The sequence below is a fragment of the Leptodactylus fuscus genome, chromosome 3, assembly GCF_031893055.1.
Source record: "Leptodactylus fuscus isolate aLepFus1 chromosome 3, aLepFus1.hap2, whole genome shotgun sequence".
Lineage (NCBI taxonomy): Eukaryota > Metazoa > Chordata > Amphibia > Anura > Leptodactylidae > Leptodactylus > Leptodactylus fuscus.
Window position 1 is genome coordinate 119,866,870 of NC_134267.1, and position 21,246 is coordinate 119,888,115.

The 21,246-nt window shown below is 40.1% G+C and overlaps 2 protein-coding genes across 3 annotated transcripts in view; one reads left to right on the top strand and one right to left on the bottom strand.

Moving 5' to 3' along the window:
* The window catches only part of LOC142197711 (gamma-aminobutyric acid receptor subunit rho-1), a 48,665-nt gene extending 47,370 nt beyond the window's left edge, over positions 1–1,295 (top strand). For both annotated transcript variants that reach the window (XM_075268210.1, XM_075268211.1), the window contains one exon: positions 649–1,295. In XM_075268210.1, the coding sequence (XP_075124311.1) occupies positions 649–939 (291 nt within the window). In that variant the 3' untranslated portion in view covers positions 940–1,295. The remainder of the gene's footprint in view (positions 1–648) is intronic.
* A 1,401-nt stretch (positions 1,296–2,696) lies between these two features.
* PM20D2 (peptidase M20 domain containing 2) lies at positions 2,697–20,348 on the bottom strand. The gene is made up of 7 exons (XM_075268216.1): positions 19,804–20,348; positions 16,141–16,289; positions 15,203–15,345; positions 9,963–10,117; positions 8,785–8,920; positions 4,216–4,323; positions 2,697–3,217 (listed from the first exon to the last, which is right to left on the bottom strand). Exons 1-7 carry the CDS (start codon positions 20,236–20,238, stop codon positions 3,015–3,017), a joined length of 1,329 nt encoding a protein of 442 aa, XP_075124317.1. The 5' UTR covers positions 20,239–20,348; the 3' UTR covers positions 2,697–3,014.
* Between the last annotated feature and the right edge of the window lie 898 nt (positions 20,349–21,246).

Below are 21,246 nucleotides of genomic sequence, written 5' to 3' on the forward strand. Positions count from 1 at the left end.
GGCGAACATTCGACATGGTTATGTTCCCTCACTTCTCCTAGCCCTCCAATAATTATATTCAGGGGAATACAGTAATATATTACAAGAAAAAGAACACATACTAGCAGATAGAAAAAAGATACTAGGAGTCATAGCAGAAACAAGTGAAAAAGGAAGATTTAGCGATCCAGATTTATCAAAAATAAAATTTAACTTTTATTGTTCCCATCCAAGATAAAAAGTGATAAAAAACCACAATGTTACATGTCTTCAGAAAATGCAAAAACAGCTTACGCGTTTGGGAACAGACTGTTTCTAAGTCATAGCTACTAAAAGAAAATGAAGACTTCAGGATCATTTAGTTCTTGGGGTGGAGTGATCTTCACTTATCCTGGTGTAGATTATCTAGCCTGTCCGCGGTTGGGAAGAAGGACCTCCGATAGCGCTTCTTCTCACACTTGAGGTGAAGCAGTCGGTCACTGACAGTGCTGCCAAGTGCTATCATGGTCTCATACATAGGATGGGAGTTGTTCTCCGGCATGGAGCTCACCACAATATACCAAATGCTACTGGACTGCAATTCAAAACATAATGATAAATACTTGACAGGCTGGTAAAAACATCCTAGTGGTTTTCATGGTTATGCACCCTTTTATGTTTTTCTTTCAGCTTCCTTGTACCTGTGGGGTACCTCAGCCACGGGTGATGATGGACAGCAGCTACAGTGATGGGGAGGTGAACAATTTGAGTGGGTTTGTGTCTGAAAATGGTGAAAAAGAAGACCGTATTATGGTACAGCTAGCACTCAACACAGAGAGAAACTCAAACAGAAGGAAGAGCCAGAGGGCTTCTTATGTCAGTATGCGTATTGACACACATGCTATTGACAAGTATTCACGACTGATTTTCCCTGCAGCTTATATTCTATTTAATCTCATCTACTGGTCAATTTTTTCCTAGAAGCATTTGACTTGCCAATGAACTATCTCAGTGGATTATGGGCAGGAGACCTTTTGAAGATTGAGTTTGGAACATAACTGGATCATTTTTATACATTGTTATTCGTTAATAATTAATTTTTATTTTGTACATTGACAATGCATCTGTACTGTATCATGTGCCCATGTGACCAGGCTTTTTTATGCCCTATTGCTCCCTTTTTTAACTTGTGTTTGTTAGTTAAGCAAAATACCAATAAGAAGGCACTTGTAGAAGGTTATATTTGTACAGTAGACTCGTGTTATTTTCCTACACATCTGCATACTTTGAATGACTACCTGAATCTGCAATGAAGTGAATTGTGTAACTGTGCCAGGTTTTTGGGGACAGTGGTATAAAGACAACCTTGTACAGCTGAATGATTACACTTCTCCATACTCACTTTACAGCAGTTTCCAAGCAGGTGACAATTATAACTATGTCCTGGATTATCTTTTAATAAAGTTACATTTACTTCATATGTGCATATGTGTTATAGAATAGGGCAAAAGAAAAAGTAATATTAAAAGGGTTCTAAAAAGCCCCCTAAAATGTTGTAAAACCCCTTAAAGCTAAGGACCCACGTTGTAGAAAAGCTGCTTTTTTTGTTACAGATTTTGCTGGAAGTACTTTCCATATATTTCTCCATTCCTTCTATCATCATTACTAGAGTTGGCTCAAAAAAACGCAGCCAAATCTGCAACACTGCCCTAATCTTCATTTTGTATTATTTTTGGTTGGCATTTTGGTGGCTTTGGAAAAAGTTACTATTTTTCATAAAGGTATTATCTGAATAATAACTTCCAACTTACAAATGGTTATCTTACAACCTGTCAATATTGTAACTTCAGGAACTACTATATAGCTTAAAATGGAGCTCCATGGAAAAGTTGGTGTTTTGTGGTGTCCGACGAAATATATGGATACCTCAGCTCTAGTAGGCTTTGATGTATAATGTATGGAATAATGTACCACTAAAACATCGGTCAAGCGCCTATGATCAACCATTTAACATCTATCCTACAGATAGAGAATAAACTTTGGACATGGCATAATCCCTTTAAAGGGGCTCTATAATTGGGAAAAGTAATTTTTAACTAAGCACATACTTGTATAGCCTTTAGAAAGGCTATTCCACACATACCTTTTGTATATTAATCCTCTCACTAGTTTTTGAGTAAGCCAGTTTTTATTAATATGCTAATTAGCCTCCAGCGTGCACCCAGAAGTCTCAGCGAGCACTGTCTGCTGTGTGTGTTCGAGAGCAGGGAGATGAGTCATCAGCAGCAGCCTATGCTGTACACATAGCAGACAATTCTCGCTGAGACTTCAGGGTGCATGCTGCTGGCTAATTAGCATGTGAATAAAAACGGGCTTATCCAAAAACTACTGAGGGGATTTACATACAAAAGGTATGTGTGGAATAGCCTTTCTAAGGCTATGAAATTATAGGTTTAGGTAAAAATGACTTTTCCCAATGATAGAGCCCCTTTAAATTACATTTTGTACCCTGTATTGCGCCCATATGGAATACCAGGGCTCAGGATCTTTATGCTGCAGTTAAAGAGAGTAAGGATAGAGCAACGTTATACATGAGTAACCATTTATGAGTCAGTTCCTTTATGGTTATCCGTGTATATAATATAGAGATACTTCTAAATCTAAACATCTCCTGAAATTATCAGGAAACAAGCTGCACATACGGAAGCCACAAATGACACAGATAATTAGAAGGTATGTAAAAGGAAGCATCATACATTTATTTAACAGATTTACTGATATTGAACTACAATTACATTCATACACAGTATACAGCAGTTGGTGGCACATACAATTTAGTAGAAAAGGTAGAGAGAGCTCTTTCATAAAAGCAAACTATTGAGGATTACTTATAGTAACCACTGATTTCCAATGGCAGCTACTATAGTCATTTTCCCCAATAATGACACAATCATGATTCTGTGCGTTGTTCTCATTTCCAATTTGCAATGTTATTATGAATCATGAATGTTACAAAGAATCAGGGTGGAACAGCATCCATTAAAACTCTTCACTGTTCAGCATGAAGCACATCCTGCTCCGCTGCTAGATTCTCTGACTTTTGTAGCTGCTCCAGAATTAATCTCTTCTTCCATTTGTTTCACTATTCCCCAATCATGGCGAATACTTTCCATCATATCTGCGTTGAAGATCACATCTAATGCAGTCATTGCCAACGTTTTTGCAGTCCGAAGCGTGTAATATTGAGCTTCTTCTGAACCTGTGAAAATGGCAAATCCAATGACAAAGAATGAATGCAATGGTTTCTATTCATGTTGAAGATTGTTCTGCTATTCAAATATGGTTCTTTCACTGTAGCAGCACAACTGTTAGCTCATGTTAGTTTTATTGAGAAATATATCATTTCATTTTCATAAATGGCCTATTAGTCTAGTATACCTAGAGCAAGTATTAGGTATCATGCTCAAAGGAATATTAAGCCTGTCGTTTTATGTAGTAAATGTTCCTAAATGGGATGGCCTAGATTTGGGGCAATCTCAGGAGCAGCTGGAGTGAGTGTAAAAGAAAGACACACACCCCAGCTACCCCCGAGGTTTTAATGGTGGCTGCTTTGGAGTACTTCTTCTGATGTGCTGTCTTTAATGGCAATGAATATCACAACGTTAATAACAATAATGCCATAAGTATCTGCATACTAGGCTATGCCTGTGGCATGATCTAAATGTCTTACACAGTAAGACAGTAAATAAGTGGCCATTTTCTTGTGGCCTGTGGGCATGCGCAGTTGGCTCTGCCCGAGGCCTGAAGCCTACAAGTTTCACTGCCTTGTGCTGGAAGAAGACGCATGAAGACGACGTTCCAGAAGAAGATGGAGGCAGCGGTGGAGAGTTCTCTTGCAGCATGGGGGACTCCGCCCCCAGTGCTGCAAGAGAACTCATTTGCATACTGACAGAAAACGGAATTTTAACCGAACGGCGGGGCGAAGAAGACATCTAAAGGTACGAGAAGAATATCCTTTCTTAAGGCTATTCCGACATGTCAACAACAAAAAAAAGTTTTTAATGGTAGAATCCCTTTAAAACATCAGATTATATATGCATAATTGTAAAAAGGAGCAAAAAGTCCCAATGTTATGTTGTATAGATGTAGATGTCCCCCCTTCCCCCCCAGCAAAAATCATACTACCATTACATCCAAAGCTGGCTTTTTTTCTAATAAATGTATTTTTCTCTATGGGATTCTCGATTTAATGCTTACCCACAGCTTCAGTGTATTCTTCAGTGTGATTAAGGGCAGCCGAGCCAATGAAAAAATAGGGATGAATTCCAGGAACTTCAAAGGTCACATTCCCAAAATCAGTTGAACCTATCAACAGAAAACACATCAAAACATATCATAATATGCAAAAAAAATTATATTATAATAATATTGCATGATCACTAGGGTGAACAATGTATCGATAGTGGCAAATCCTGGTATAGTATGGTTGCTAACTGCTATGCGCTCTCATTGTAATAACATGGAGAATGAACAATTTTATGATTTAAAAAAAAAAAAAAAAAAGGGGCATTGCTTACTGCGACACTGTGCACCCAAAAATGTTCTACAATTTTCAGTCATAAACTATGCCAACTAATGATACATCAAACAGCATCATATGCTTTGATAAATCTGCAGTTTGACTGTCTAGGCTAAATATCCGCTGTCTATAAATTAAATAGTAATATTAATAAATCTGCCCCATTGTGTATGGAATACTTCCATGAAGTATTTGAAGTGCCTAGTCTAGTGTAAGTCTGCACTGTCTATAAGTTAGACAGTGCAGTCTAATAAGAGTGGCCTCCCAAAAATGGCCGCCGGCCAGCGGCCATTTTTGGGAGGCCGCTCTTGCTCTTGTAGTTCAATACAGGAGCGTACTGCACAGGCGTCGGAAGTTGGAGCGAGACGGAAGACAGAAGAGGCGGGGTTGCAGCTGAAGATGGAGAGAGCTCTCGGGCAGCAGTGGGGACGCCCCCATTGCCGTTTGAGCACGGGGGCCCACCCTCATTGCTGCGGAGATCTCATTTGCATACCGGTTAAAACTAGTATTTCTAAGGAACGGCGCCGTAGAGACCACGTCTAAAGGTAAGAGACGAATAGCCTTTCTTAAGGTTATTCTGACGTGGTAATTAGAAAAAATGTTGGTTTAGTGGTAGAATCCCTTTAAGTGACTTTAAATTCAAAGACTTTAGAAAACAAACAAAAACTATTTGAACATATTCACTTTTGACTTGAATTGTGCTTATTTTACCTTTATGTTATGTTTTTTTTTACTGTATTAAATCCCCATCAGATAAGATGTGCTCCATGCTTAACAATGTGGTCCAGTGTGCATCTTACAGCATGTATTCTGCCGCTTGAGGGGGCATACTGTTGTGAAAGATGTAAGCACATTGCACATTTTGAAGCCCAGATCATGGGTGAAAATGAGCAAATTGAAAGACTGAGAGTCATTAATAACTTGTAAAGGAGTTTGTTGCTCACAGAGCCGCAACTCACTGGGGCAAGTGCAGAGAGGGATGCTAGCATGGAGGTGCAGGAACATGAGGCAGCTAGCTGGGTGAAAGTTAGAAAGCAGCTGGGTAGAGGAAAGGGTACCAGGGAGGTTAGTTCTGAACTGGCACACCCCAACAAGTTTGCTAAGTTGGCAGATGAGGGGGATGTTAGTACAGGGGTAACACTGCTGCAGCACGATACTTCCTCTGACAGCCAGGGGATTGTCTGCTCCAGTAATAAGGGGGATAGGCCTGCAGAGAAGACTAGACAGGTGCTGGTAGTGGGAGGTTGAATTATTAGGGGAACAGATAGGGCAATCTGTCACAAAGTCCGGTATCGTTGTATGATGTGTTGCCTTCCTGGTACTAGAGTTTGACACATCGCGTATCGGGTTGATAGATTACTGGGTGGGGCTGGTGTGGATCCAGCTGTCATGGTGCACAGTGGCACAAATGACAATGCTAGATTTAGGTGGAATGTCCTTAACATTGATTTCAGGGATCTAGGAAGCAAGCTGAAGGCAAGGACCTCCAAGGTGGTATTTTCAGAAATACTACCAGTACCTCTGGCCACATTGGAGAGGCAGTGAGAAAACTGGGCCAACTTTGCTGTGGGCTACAGGTTCTATGGTAGGGATAGGCTGCATCTCAATGGGGTGGGTGCAGCTGTGCTGAGGGAGAAGATGGCTAGACGGTTGGGGGAGTGCTTAAACTAAGACTGACCCCCACAATCACAGGCTTCAAGAAGGCCCTGAAGACTCACCTATTCAGAAAGGCCTACAATCTCCAATAACACTACTGTCACCACACCACCATCTGAACAGTCTCCCCCTCACCTTCTGTCTCTATCCCTTTTCCCTCATAGATTGTAAGCCTTTGCGGGCAGGGCCCTCTATCCCACTGTGCCATTTGGTCATTGTCAGTATTATATCTGTTAGTATATTTTGTGTACTGTATGTAAACCCCAAATGTAAAGCTCCATGGAATTAATGGTGCTATATTAACAATGATGATAATAATAATAATAATAACAACAATAACAACAACTAAGGACTCAGATGTAGAAGGCAAGATGGTGTAGACTTAAAAAGAGGGCTAAATAATTTAACTAAGGGTGGAGTGGGGGTGGGGTTAGAACACTTAGTAGGCAGTGGAGTAGGGATTAAGATAAACCCATACAATTTATGTACCGTATTTTCCGGACTATAAGGCGCACATAAAATACTTCGATTTCCTCAGAAATCGAAAGTGCGCCTTATAGTCCGGTGCGCCTTATATAAGGCTTGAAGCGGCAGCACGCGAGGAGTTAAGCGGCGGCCGCCGGCAAAGTCTCCATGCCGCTTCCATACATTGCAATGGGAGCGCACTATTCAAATAGTATTCGTTCATCTCTAACAATTCAGCCGATCCGAACAGTACTCGCTCAACTCTAGATTCTACCATTAAAAGAACTTCTTCCCCCTGACCACGTCGGAATAGCCTCTCCTACCTTTTCCATAGCCAGCGCCGCCTTCTCCCTGAGCTGTGTTCGCGCCTTCCGTGTCCCCGTCTGTGTTGTCTTCTTTGGGCCTCATGGATGACGCATGCGCAGTCGGCTCTGGCTGCGAGAGCCTGTTATAGCCGACTGCGCATGCGTCATCCATGAGGCCCAAAGAAGACAGAGACGGAGCTGCGGAAGAAGGCGGCGCTGGCTATGGTAAAAAGGTAGGAGACGAATAGCCTTTTAAGGCTATTCCGACGTGATCAAGAAGGAAGAAGTTCTTTTACTGGTAGAATCCCTTTAACTCCTCGCGTGCCGAGCGCTTCCATTCATTTCAATGGAAGCGTGCCATTGAAATGAATAGAAGCGGCCGGCACGCGGGGGGTTAAGCGGCCGCCGGCAAAGTCTGTTTGAAGCTTAGCAGCATAAACTGGTACAATGTCCTCAACGTGACGGGAACACAAACTAAATGGGACAATTTCAAAAGCATTCTAAATAGGAGCACTAGAGAACACATACCCTATGGGAAAAAGCGGGCCAGAAATCATAGAAAACCAATATGGCTTATTAAAACAGTAAGAAGTGCAATGAGGGATAAAAAGGAAGCATTTAAAAGTATTAAAACAATAAAGTAGTGAGGCAAGAATGAAAGAATTATAAAGAGAAAAAAATATTGTGTAAAAGACAAAGGAGGTGAAGATCAAAAGTGAGAGAATAATTGCCAAGGAAAGTAAAAATAATCCAGAATGAGTCTTTAATTACATAAATAATTAGAAAATAAAAACTGACAATATGGGTCCTCTCAAAAATAATTTGGGTGTAATGGTGGAGGAGGATGAGGAAAAAGCAGAACTATTAAATATCTTCTTCTCTACAGTGTTTACACAAGAAAATCCAATGGACAACATGATTAGAGGTAATGTTAACTCTCTATTAAATGTCACTTGTTTAACCTAGGAAGCAGCACCGCCTTCAAAACACTAAAATAGAAATGGCCCGGTCCAGATGGCATACACCCCCGAGTTGTGAGCATGGTGATGGATAGACTCTTAAATATAATATTTCAGTAAAAGATTCAGTAATGACTGGGTCTGTTCCACAGGATTGGCGCATAGTAAATGTGATGCCAATTTTAAAAATAGGGTCTAAAAGTGAGCCTGGAAACTATAGGCCAGTAAGTTTGACTTCTGTGGTGGGAAAGATATTTGAGGGGTTTCTAAGAGATGCTATCCTGGAGTATCTCAATGTAAATAATCTTATAACAACCAATCAGCATGGGTTTATGAGGAATCAGTGCTGTCACACTAATCTGATCAGCTACTATGAAGAAACAGTTCTAGACTGAATATGGGACTTGATTGGCCAGTGTCTTCATCCAATCTCATCTACCATGTAACTAGTGTGTGGAAACTAGCTGATATGATATTTCACATAGACAGCACATGGAGTAAAATCTGCTTCCTGTCTTTCACTTGCTCAAAAGCAGCATCACCATATGAACATTGTCAATGTGAATAAATCACTTTGGGTGAGACAACGAACATCATTTTTGCTCCAACAGCATATCTGCCCGTCTTTTATTTTCTTTAACACAGTTCCACCTCTTGAAATTTCAATGGAGAGCTGTAATGTGATGAGCTTGTAGTTTATGTTAGGCCACCAGAGTGAATGTTATTTTAGGAGGTTGGGGTAGGTGTAAAATTAGCTGCTAAGTGAGAGATGACATATTCTACAAAGTTTTTGTTATATTCACCTGTACAATATATATGCGAAGATTGTTGAAAGGTAGTGAATATTACACAAACTCTTTACCTGACAGAGCGTTTAACACCACTTCGTCGGTAGTGAACTGCATTCCCAGCTGTTTGCCATTCTCCATGTATGCTTTTGCAAGAGTTTTATTTGGAAGCACATTATAGTAATCGTGACTAAGAGAACATAACTCCACCTAGAAGGGATAGATTGCCATAAGTAGCAGGAAAAGAAAACAGTAGTAGATTGCAAACTTGTGAGGTCCGTGTTATTCATGGACAGCACCCCAACCTGCTCACTAGCAAGTGGTGCTGTCCATGGTTGATTCACTTTTCACATCTGCAAAAACAACACTGATGTCTGAACAAACATATTGTAGTGAATGAATACTTATTGAGTCCATGAAAAGTGCAGACATCAGACATACGAGATATTTTGTAGTTTAAGTTGTTGTTTAATTTGTGAAATACTGCTTTGTGTATACTAATTTGTCAATTAATTAGGAAAACGGGTAGTCTGTCTTTATGTATTTCTCTAAAGAAGTCTACCCTTGCATAAACTGTGACATCACAAATGTGTTTCTATTATGCCATCTGCTGTGACATCATAAATATGTTTCAACCTAGTAAATTGCAGTGACATCCCAACAAGTGGGTTTCATGACACTGCTGTGTAATCCACTGGCTTCTATCAATTGGCTTATTGATGAAGTGGGTTTCAGAAAGGTAATGAGCTGTCAGCTTCTGTGACATAACAAATATGTAAAAGAGTTTGTCCACTTCTTTTTTTATTGAGGACCTATCCCCAGGATAGCTCATCCATAAAATATCAGTTGTGGGCCCAACACCTAGGATCCCCAGTGATCAGCTGTTTGAAGGAGCAAGCGTGAGCTATTTGTTTCATAGCAGTCATGAAATGTAATTACAGTCTCGACCCACAGAAGTGAAATGAAACTAGGCTGTAACTACATTGCATGGCCACTATGAAACAGAAAGGTCAAAGTGTGCCCACAAGTGCCATGACTATTCAAACAGCTGATCAGCGGAGGTCCCAGGTGTCAGACCCACAACTGATTTCTTATTGATAAGCACAATGACTTAAGCCAAAGCAATTAACTAAGCGTAATTTATGTTCAGCATTATGTTGTGCTAATTCTTTGTAACATTTTAAGTAACCAAATGATTTGTAAAATGATAGTAGATTTTGTCAGTGTCATGTTTACATACAAACAGACTTACCTTGCATCCAGTGGCTGTTGCTGCAGCATTAAAGCATGCACTTGCCTTTTCTTGTAGTTCAGCAAGATCTTTGCGTGATGGTGCACGCAGATAAAATTCTAATTCGGTGTATGATGGAATGATGTTAGGTTTCACACCACCATTTTTTATTACTCCTGGAAGACAAAAAATAAAACCATAGTTGAAGCCTATTGTCAATCTGCTGGATGCCAACACTGTTACTCAATGTAGAATCCAAAATTTATGAAATCCTCCTCATTGCTGGCATAGTAGTACAAACTATATTTTTATACTGTAATCTGCATCTATGAAAGTACATGATATAAAAAACAAACGTATGTGGTATAAAAAAGATACTTTATATGATCATTTTCAATGGATTGATGTCTCTTTCATGCACTGTGTCACTCTCTTTGTTAGGGTCCATTCACACAGAGGAAAATGGTGAGGAATTTGGTGTATAATTTCAGCGCTGAAAAAAAAGCGCCTCCCATTGACTTCAATGGGTTTCTTTACGGTTAGCAGAAAAAGGAACCCATTGAAGTCAATGGGAGGCTTTTTTTCAGCGCTGAAATTCCACACCAAATTCCTCACCATTTTCCTCTGTGTGAATGGACCCTTATACTGGCCACGGACCATATATCAGACAGCTATTACTCAAAAGTCTTCAATTATCATGCACATTTGCATGTGCAGTGTGTGCAGACTTGTTTATAATCCTAAAGTCTATGTAGCAGCTTTATTAAAGGGTTTTTCCCAGTTTATAAAATCTTTTTTTTTTTTGCAGCATATTAAGGGTAAGTTCACACATGATTTTTTGGTCAGGATTTTGAGGCCCTATCCGCCTCAAAATCCTGACCAAGAAGACGGCTCCCGTTGAAATCAATGGGAGCCACTCAGTTTTTTTTTTCCGGAAGCTAGATGCTCATTCTTCACGCTGTTTCACCTTGCGATTCGGCCTGAAGACACTCCTTCCTCCCGACTAGGCGCATTCATTGGGCCTAATCCGGAGCGGAGTGCGCAACTGGATGCCGGTACAGTGCACCAGCAATTCAGTCGCGGCTACCCGTTTTTTGGACCAGAACCTGAGGCGGCTTCCACCTCAGGTTCCGGTCTAAAAGACCCTGTGTGAACTTACCCTTATACCTCTGGTTCCCCATGGCGGATAACCCATGCCACTCCTGTTATCCTTCTGAATGCACTGACATGATCCTTAGTAACATCTCCACTACACCCAATGATTTGTTGTTACATAGTGCATTAATGGACAACAGGATTGGCACAAAACCAGCGACAGGGGACCAGTGAAAAATCTTTATGTAAGTATTTTCTAATTTTGTGGCCAAATTATTGTACTAAACACTGAACAACACCTGTTAAGGAGCTGAAGCTCCTGAAGCATGTCGATTATCAGCCAAGCAGTAAAGACATGGTCAAGGACACTGTATTTTTCAGCATTTATGTTCTTGTAGGCCATTAGATCAACTACATCTGTATATGCACTATACACTGCTTTCCACATTATTATGCAAATTATATTTTTCTCTGATTTTCATAAATGGTCAATGCAAGTGACAGTCAGTATAATGTTCAAATCTTCAACCACCGGAGTATAGATCAAATTTTATTGGATAAACCTCTGAATGATAATAAAATCAAAATCCTCTGTTCCAAATTATTATGCTCAACAGGGTTTCTAAACATATTATACATTATAAATAACGAAAAATGGTCATTTGTTGAATCTGTAGCATTAAGAGGTCACATTAAGGCTAGGTTCGGTGTAGGAGACTCCATCGCAGATTCCAATTAAAATCGGAGAGAAGGACTTTTCTCTCTGCTGGTTTCAGTATAAAATCGATTGAAAACAGTCGGACCTCATTATAGTCTGCGGGTAACTCCCTTTTAAGCAAACAAGCTCTTTGTCTTTCATGTGAACCTAATGTTACTGAAATAAAAAGTTTATCAAAAACATCTTAAGGCTCCGTTCCCACGGAGTAATGCGCCGCTCATTCTGACACGTAAACACGTGTCAGAGTGAAGCGCTTCAAAACAGATCCCTTTGACTTTAATGGGTGCCGGCTTATGCACGCATCACATAGAAAACAATAGGTAAAAAAGCCTCCCATTGAGTTCAATGGGTAGCGCGCGAAAGCCGGCACCCATTGAAGTCAATGGGATCTGTTTTGAAGCGCCTCAATCTGACATGTTTTTACGTGTCAGAATGAGCGGCACGTTACTACGTGGGAACAGAGCCTAACAAGGCAAATTACATATTAACATAAGACCTCTTTTTTTATATCACCTTCCCAATTCTTGCGTTCATTGACCCTGTGATTTGTGGGGCATGGTTCTTCTTTTTGTACCATGGAACAGGTCATTTTTACAGATTCAGGAATCTTAAAGGGACCTACCAGCTCTCTCCACATGATTCTGGCCCAAAACAAGATTCTGCCATGTCCTTGCTGATGTTGAACCGCCCATCCACTACTCCATCTGGACCATCTAGGGTTGCACGGCACTCATCAGTAAACAAGAGTGTTGCAAAATTAGTCTTCAGGTGTGTCTGGGTCAACTTCAATCAGTTCTGTTTTGTGAGCACGTTTGGAGGTGGACGAACAGTAGGTTTATGCACAACTCTGGAGGCACCAGAAGCTTTAAATATCCATTTGAAGCTTTGTAATGGTATTTTAACAGCTGTTCTCTTAATCCAATAAATTTGTCCAATAAAAAGTGTTTTTTTCCCACAGCGTTTATTTGTTTGTGGCCCACTGCATGGGGATTTTAGCCTCAAGTAGGTTTCCTTTAATTGGGCAAACTAATTGTCATAGGTGTTTGAGATTGATTTTAGTGAGGCAAAAACCAATACTAGTCGTGAGTTTAATTGAATTTTTTTTTTACATTTTCATGACACTTAATTTACAAGTTGCATAATAATTTGGAACGCAGTGGTGATCTTTGGTCAGCTAAGGACACATAACAGCACATATCAGATACAGCTGTCTGAAGTGAAGCAAATACAATTGGACATCTACCATTAAAGCTGATAAGCTACTACATCCAAGGAGTCCTGTTCTGCAAGCTTCTTCTCCAAAACTCTGAAGACCAGAAAATTATAGCTCCTTACCATGCTACCAGAGGCATAGTGGGGGGGGGGGGGGGGGGGGGGGGGTAGTGGCTGCCCTGGACTCATTGACTCTGTGGAGCCTACCTTAGGGTCGCCATTAATTCATGCTTTACTTTTAACTACATTGGTGTTTGCAGACTTCAGGCCTACGATTTACAAGACAATGAGAACCACAGACAGATGTCTGCTTCTCAGCACAGAGGAACGTGATGACATCATCGTGTTTCCTGACAGACGTCCTGTGCGTAGAAAGCGAGCGCAATCAAGAAGAGAAGGCTGCAGATCTATTCATTTGGATCGTAGGTAGGTGAGTATAAGTTTTTCTTTTTGTTTTTTAGCGCAGTTGTAGCTAATTCAATAGTATATGGGGAATTCATTAGTGGGCAGTAGGACGATAGGGGGTCATTTATATAACGGGCCATTAGGGGGCATTATGAATAAAAAAGCGCTGCAGGAAAAACCGCAGCAGTAACGCATTGTGGTTTTCCCCGTGACACTTTTCACAGAAAGTCTGTAGAGTTTTCCTCTGTGGACTTTCTGCTTCCATTATACCTATACGGGAACCGCCAGCATTTGCATAGATGTTTTTGACATGCTGTGATTTATAAAGCCGCAACGGTTTTTGAAATCGCAATGTGTCTGCAGCACATATTTTTCCACAATATGTGGATGGAATTCGCTACTGTACCATTTCTTTCTGCTACAAGGGGCCCTGGCTTTAAGGCGTTTTCCACCTCGTTTTTATTAATGATCTCTCTTCAGACTAGATCATCAATAAGAGATAAGTGATTCCCCACTGAACAGTTGTATGAAGGGGCTATGGCGCCTGTTTATAGCACATGCTGTCTGTCTATAGTGACCGTGTAATGTAATTACAGTTTTGTCACATAGACATTTATAGGACGAGGCTGTAGTTACATTACATGACTGCTATGAGATATGTGACACGTTATAAACAGAGAGAGGTCATGGCACTTACACAAGTACCGTGGTTCATTCAAACAGCTGACCCTGTGGGTCCCGGGTATTGAAACCCCACTAATATTTTTTTACCTTTTAATTAGGAAGCACCTGGGGCATTAATAAAAAGGGGCACTATTTAAAGGGGATACACAGAGAAGTTATTAAAGGGGCTCTATCATTGGTTAAAGTCATTTTTAGGTAATCACATCTTTGCATAGGCTTTAACAAGGCTATTCTACACCTACCTTTAGTATGTAAATTACCTCAGTGGTTTCTGAATAAGTCCGTTTTTATTCACATGCTAATTAGATGAACTGATTGTCTTGCCAGCAGAACTATAGATAACAGTGAGAGCAGTGAGTGACCTCACTTATACTATCACACAGGTCTGGCGTTATGGAAACGCTGTGTATACAAAGGGAAGAATAAGTACACATAGCAGGCAAACAAAGCAGCATTTCTAAAGCAATATATTTAGGAAAAGTCTTCAATTTACATAAGTTACCAGATAGGAATACCCCTTTAAAGATGCACTTGGGGGTATTATTCATTATGGGGGTTATGTTATATATGTTATAATTGGGGGTAGTAGAATGATGGATGTGCAGGTGAGGACAATGTAAATCAGGTGCCTTAAAAAGTAAGGAGCCAAAGATGTCTGTGCTGCAAACTTTAAAGAGGCTGGAAGAAGTGGCCGGGGCGGTCCAGATGAAAGAGACAGGGAATATGAACGATTAGTCAGAGACGTTACCTGTAAGTCACTAACTGTGACTGCACTGTATTCACCTAAATTGTGTGTAGAGCCCTGTATAGAGCCAATATATACCACTGTACAGTCATTGTATAGTTATATCGGCATACCTATGTTGGGACTCTCTTGAACATGTTCACCCCCTAGCTACGCCTCTGCATGGAATGTAAAGTAAAAAATGGAAACTTTTGGTTGAAGTGATAGAATATCTATGGTCACATTTAGAGTGGAGAGTGTATTGCCCTAACAAGGCTCCTCAGTGAAGTAGCAGAGAATTAAAGAGTAAAGGTAATCTTATAGTAACATTACAAAATAAAATAATGAAAAGCATATAGTACAGAGGACCAGTCTCTGCAGATTTATAAACAGCAATAGAATGTTATTCAGTACATTTCTCACCATGAACTCTCCAGTAGGGTTTCATTTGCTGTCTTAAGACAGAGATATTGTTGTATGCAAGAATAGCAGCATCTAAAGCATTAATTCCTTCCCATGGGTATGCAGCAGCATGAGAAGCTTTTCCATAATATTTCACAGTCACACTAGGAAATAAAAGCCAACTCTTAGCAATTATTTCTCTTTTCTCTGAAATCTGACCAGTACACAAGTATGAAATATGAAAATAGTGCCTTTCTGAATTAGAGGTGGTGGATATGTGCAGTCATTTATTGAGAATTATACTTTTGTTTGATGCTCCATTGCATTACAAGAATGGGATCACTGTGCATAATACTAATTCCATTTCTCTTCATGTTTTACTGATCGCAACTGTTTCTGATAAACATACACTAAGTTTCATTAGGAAAATTTTTCAACCAGAATAATTTGCATCCAAAAAAAATAAATGAAGAAAGGTAAACTAGTAAAGAAAATCTATCACCTTATTTCATTAAAGGGGCTCTAACAAGCCGTAAACTTAAGTGTCTTTGAGATGGTTTGGAGTGCTGGACACCCACTAATCACAAGAACAGAGATCTGATGTCTGCTAATATGAATGGTGTGGTTGTCAAATATGCATGCTACTGCTCCATTCATCTAAATGTCGAAGAGGAACTAAGTGCAGTACTTGATTATTACCTTTAATTCCATAATGATGAATGGAATGGTAGCACACATGCTTGATCTCTGTTCATACTAGAGGACACAGGATCTCCGTTCTCATAATTGGTTGGAATCATAGTGTCCAGAAACCGACTGAACAGACAAAGTATAGGTGATAAAACTCAAATTTGTACAACTAATTTATGGATAAAAATATCCAATGACTTTAAAATTAAAAGGTTTCTTACCATGATAACACTGACAATGTTAATGTTATCATTCACAGTGTTACTCACTCATGTACAGCAACATCTGGAAGGTAAGCTGCATCATCTTGGGCAGGATGGGCCATAAACACAACATCCATATCTTCAAAAGCTCCGGCTTTGATAAGATCAACTTTTCCTCCGCCATCTTCCTCAGCAGGTGTTCCTAACACTGTGATCTACAAAGAAGCAAACATCTATATAAATATGATTTTATAATTTAACTTTGTAATTGTAATAAATAGGTAATATGTGCCCCAGGGGCGTAATTAGCAAACACTGAACCCATAGCTAACTTTGACTTGAGTCCTCCACCCCCACATTGCTTTAGTACCTCCTTTCCTGTCCTCCACACGGTATAACAGCCCATTTACACAGACAGACAGTATAATATCCCACAGTGGCCTCTCCACACAGTAAAATGTCCCATAGTGGCCCTTTCACACAGTATTATGTTACATAGCACCGCCTGTAAACACTATAATGTCCCACAGTGGTCTCTCTAGTCTACACAGTATAATATCCCAAAGCTGCCCCTCCACACAGTATAACATCTTACAGTAATCCCTCCATACAGTAAAATGTCCCATAGTGGCCTCTCCACACATTATAATGTCCTATAGCGGCCCCTCCACACAGTATAATGTCTTACAGTAGCCCCTCCACACAGTATAATGTTCCCTAGCAGCCCTTCCACACAGTATAATGTCTTACAGTAGCCCCTCCTCACATTATAATGTCCCATAGTGACCCCCCTACACAGTATAATGTCCTATACCGGCCCCTCCGCACAATATAATATCCAATAGCAGCCCCTCCACACAGTATCATGTCCTATAGTGGCCCCTCCACACATTATAATGCATCACAGTAGCCCCTCCACACAGTATAATGTCCCATAGTGGCCCCTTCACATAGTATAATGTACTATAGTGGCAACTTCACACAGTATAATGTCCCATAGCAGCCCCTTCACACAGTATAATGTCTCATAATGGCCCCTTCACACAGTATTATGTTACATAGCAGCCCCTGTAGTCAATATAATGTCCCATATGGCCCCTTCACATTGTATAGTGTCTCATAGTAGCCCCTCCACACTGTATAATGTCCCACACTGGTCCCTCTGCAGGGAGTTGCGCTGCAGCTCAGGAGAGGTAAGTAACATTTTTGTTACCTCCCAAGGCTTCTAATCATTATACTCTTGAGTTTGTAGAGACCCCAGAGTATAATATTAGCAGTTTTAGTTTGGGCGTATTCGGTCTAAATGGAACCACGAGATGAATCACTGGAACATTGTAATCCATGCTTGTATGATTTAATGTTCCTTGAAGTAAGCTTGAACTAGTGTGCCTTTCTCACTAACACAGATGCTGCCTTGTTTTGAGCACAATCTACTGTAAACTTTAGAGATCTTTGCACTTAACAGGTTCAAGAACAGCAGTTTCAGAGATAATCTACCATTGTTGGCACTAAAAACATCCCATAGTCAAAGTCCCTTAGATAAATTTCTTCTCCATTATAAAATCTGTGCCAAGTGTGATCCCTGTGCCAAGTCTACATACTTTAATGTATTAAGCTGCTTATTCACATTTATTAGTGAATATGCCATCACTTGATCGCTTGTATAATACCTGCAATACTTCAGTATTGGGGGCCACTGTGGAGCATATTATTCTGTTTGGGGCTCCTTCACTATTCATATCACACATCAACTGTTTTATAGCAGCCGTGCACACTTATTACAGGCTGTAATAACATTGCATGGTGATTATAAAACAGATACTGTGCAACATATATTGTTAAGGAGTCAGGGCGCTTGCAAAAGCACCACATTATCTTGAAAGAGTTGATCAGCTGGGGCCCCTGGTGTTGAACCCCCACTGATCTCTTACATCTCGTAGACTCCCTTACAGATCAGCTGTTTTCCACAGCATGCAGCTCCCATTATTGTTTACATGCCGGGCGCTGCACTGCTCACTCACTGTATTTTTGATAACTGCAGTTGTGGTTACTATAGTTGTACCCCTTTCAAGTATCTGACATACTGCTGCAGCACCTGTAACTGTCACTATCAAGAATTCGCTGTAGGGAGAGGGTAGATGGCCCCGGACAAAAGTTTGTATTGAAGCCCACATGATTTTAGTTACGCCACTGCACACACCCCCCGTTGATCACGGGGATACAGCTGGAAGAGATAATATTACTAAAGCTCAGAATGGGATGTTTATGTGACACAAGTGGACAACTTGGCAACATTTACCAACCGGATCTAATTTGCATTACGTAAATGCACTTTAATAGTATTGTGCATCAGCTGAGAAACATGTTCAGGGGTCAGCTTTTCATGATACTTCTGGAAATAGGAATGGCACACAGGCTGCCAATGTGCTGCACTTTTATCGTACAGTCTACAGATGCAGCACAAGCCATTATTTACTCTGGGCTTTCACAGGTTTTTTACTGTATGCCCACCTACAGCAGCCACTGTGCCACTAGTAGAAGCCAGAGCTGTCAGCTATACATAAATTCACATACAATCTATATAAATAAGACAGACTCCTGGGCCTTGCCATATTCTTTATATGCTGTGCAGGTTAACAACTAACATTTTACGGGAATTACAGCTATGTTCATATTTTTCTCTAGAAACAAACAATAAAGCAGATTAGCAACCTTCTTCGTAGCCTTAACTGCAGACATGTGTCTGGCTTACTATTTTTCTCTCCCACAGTCTTGCGTATTCTTAAGAGTGTTATTACACTTACTGTTTTCATTATCTCACTTTTTTTGAAACCACATGTTTTGTTCTAAAACTTAGTCGAGGATCATTAATGTTTTCTGTTTAATTGTACTGGTTATTGTAATGCTTATCTCTATTCTATTTGATTATGTATATCACTATTACGTTGACAGTCTCTCCATATATATGTATGTGAATATGTTCAAGTAATTTTAGTTAATATTTTTACCTTCTCATTAGGGAGTTTCTCTGTAATGATGGATTGTATACAAAATGTTGTAGGTTCCTAGAATGTATAGAGGCTTGAAAAAGGCAGTTGTTCATTGCCAAAATGTGTTGCCATGATATATTTACTTGTTTTATATATATATATATATATATATATATATATATATATATATATATATATTTTTTTTTTATAAAATACTTAATTTTTTATTATGGAAGTGCTGTTTTAAAGGTTTTTTTTTTCCTTCTTTCAACTCATGTTTTTTTGGCTCAAATTACCAAGGACTAGAGCTTCAGCTGTTTTTTACCATAGGGGGAAGAGTGACTTGATGCTACAGAAAAGATGATGTTTTTGTGGCGTACACTATTCATCACTCTAATTAGGTGAGATCTGTCTTACCTTGTATTTTACTAATTCACTACCTGTACAGGCTTCCCTAGGGAGCGCCCCCTCCCATTTTCTTTTTTGGTTTTAAAATTTGTCACCAGTTTTAGTCATTTTCATTGGTGTAGAAAAAAAACTTGCGTTATAGTGATTAAAAACAACACGGGGGAGGGGCGAGAAGTCTAGAGTAAGACAAACATGACTTAAACCTAGGAAGTTATACACAATGCTGCAGTTCTATGGCATGCAAGACAAGTTTCCCCTATTTTGACATACAGACCTACCTAAATTAAGAGTAGACAATTATTCATTAAAGAGAATACATTATACCCCGCACCTGAACATGCTGTGGTGGTCGCACACTCTCCAGAGCTCCCCTTAGTCCCAGTGCAGCAGCTGCCCCGACTTCAGCAATCAGGTTGTGCCCACAGGCATGCCCTATCTCAGGTAGGGCATCATATTCGCATAAAAAGCCTACATGCAAGTGAGGACCGTCAATGGGTCCAGAGGTCCACTGTGCTCGAAATGCAGTGTCCAGATGGTAGTGGGCTTGCACCTCCCATGCCCGGCTGGAGAAGAAGCTTGTAAGTAGATGATGAGCTGTGTGCTCCTTATAGGCCAACTCTGGAGTCTTCCATATGTCCTTGCTCAGAGCATGTAATTGTCCTGACTCTTGTTCTATCACCTCATTTACCCGTTGTTTGCACTGCTTTAGAATGGCTGGGTCATTTCTCCCGGTGCCTGTCACACACTGCTCTCTATCCGGTCCCATGACTGATGTCTTACTTCGGTTGTAGAATAATGAGGTGGATTGCTTGTGGCTGACAGTTTTCTTCCAGCTACTGTGAACCTACAAGCTGGCTCTGTGCCAAACAATGCAGCAGCTCACAACTGAGTCCTTCTGGGAAATGTAGTCAGTCACACAAACACTGAGCTTGTCATTTCCATTCCATGGACTTCAATTCCCAGAATGAACTAGGAACCTGTTTATCGTCCCTTCTCTAGGGACAATTCTTAGAATGGAGGTGTGACTACTGCTATTTTTAATAACTACCTAGTATCTCCAAGTCATTAGATATCATTCTATTTTTATATTTTTTTTATTTGTGTGGTTGTAGCACCTGCTTACCTAAAGTGCTGGAATGATGAATGAAACTAGATAGTTGACATAGAGACTGTTTACTTGAAGGGAAATGACCACCTCCCCTGACATGCCGCTTTCAGTAAACACTTCTTTTCCTAAATTTCCACACAGAAAAATAGGATCCGCGCTCCTTGGGTTCTTCATTTAAAATATAACCTTTAATTCATTAATTTAAAAATGATAGACAAGATACATACATAAGTGAAAAATCCAGAGAAAAAAACAACAAAAAAGGTTATTAAAAATCGCTCATAGCTGACGCGTTTCAGGACCTCTCTTGTCCTTTACTCATAGCAAATTGGATGTTCAAGTCCCTTACTCAGCAAATTTTTTTTGCAGCTTTGCAGCTTCTTTTTTTTCCAACTCTGAGGTGTGTCCATACACACCCAGTCACTGTCCAACCAGAGCTGCAAAGTAAGCCCATATTGGTATGTTGTATGCTAACTGCCTGTTGTTAATGTATGAATACACTTCCAGAAGGAATAAGAAGATCAGCACAACCCAGGGCTCTAAAAGCTGCGGCAGTCTATCTCTGACACTTGTATTATGCCAATGTAGGTAGTAGGGTATTGTGACATTAAACCATTTCTGTCCTTTCTCCATTCGAAAAGCTAACTTTATGGAGACCAGTAACAT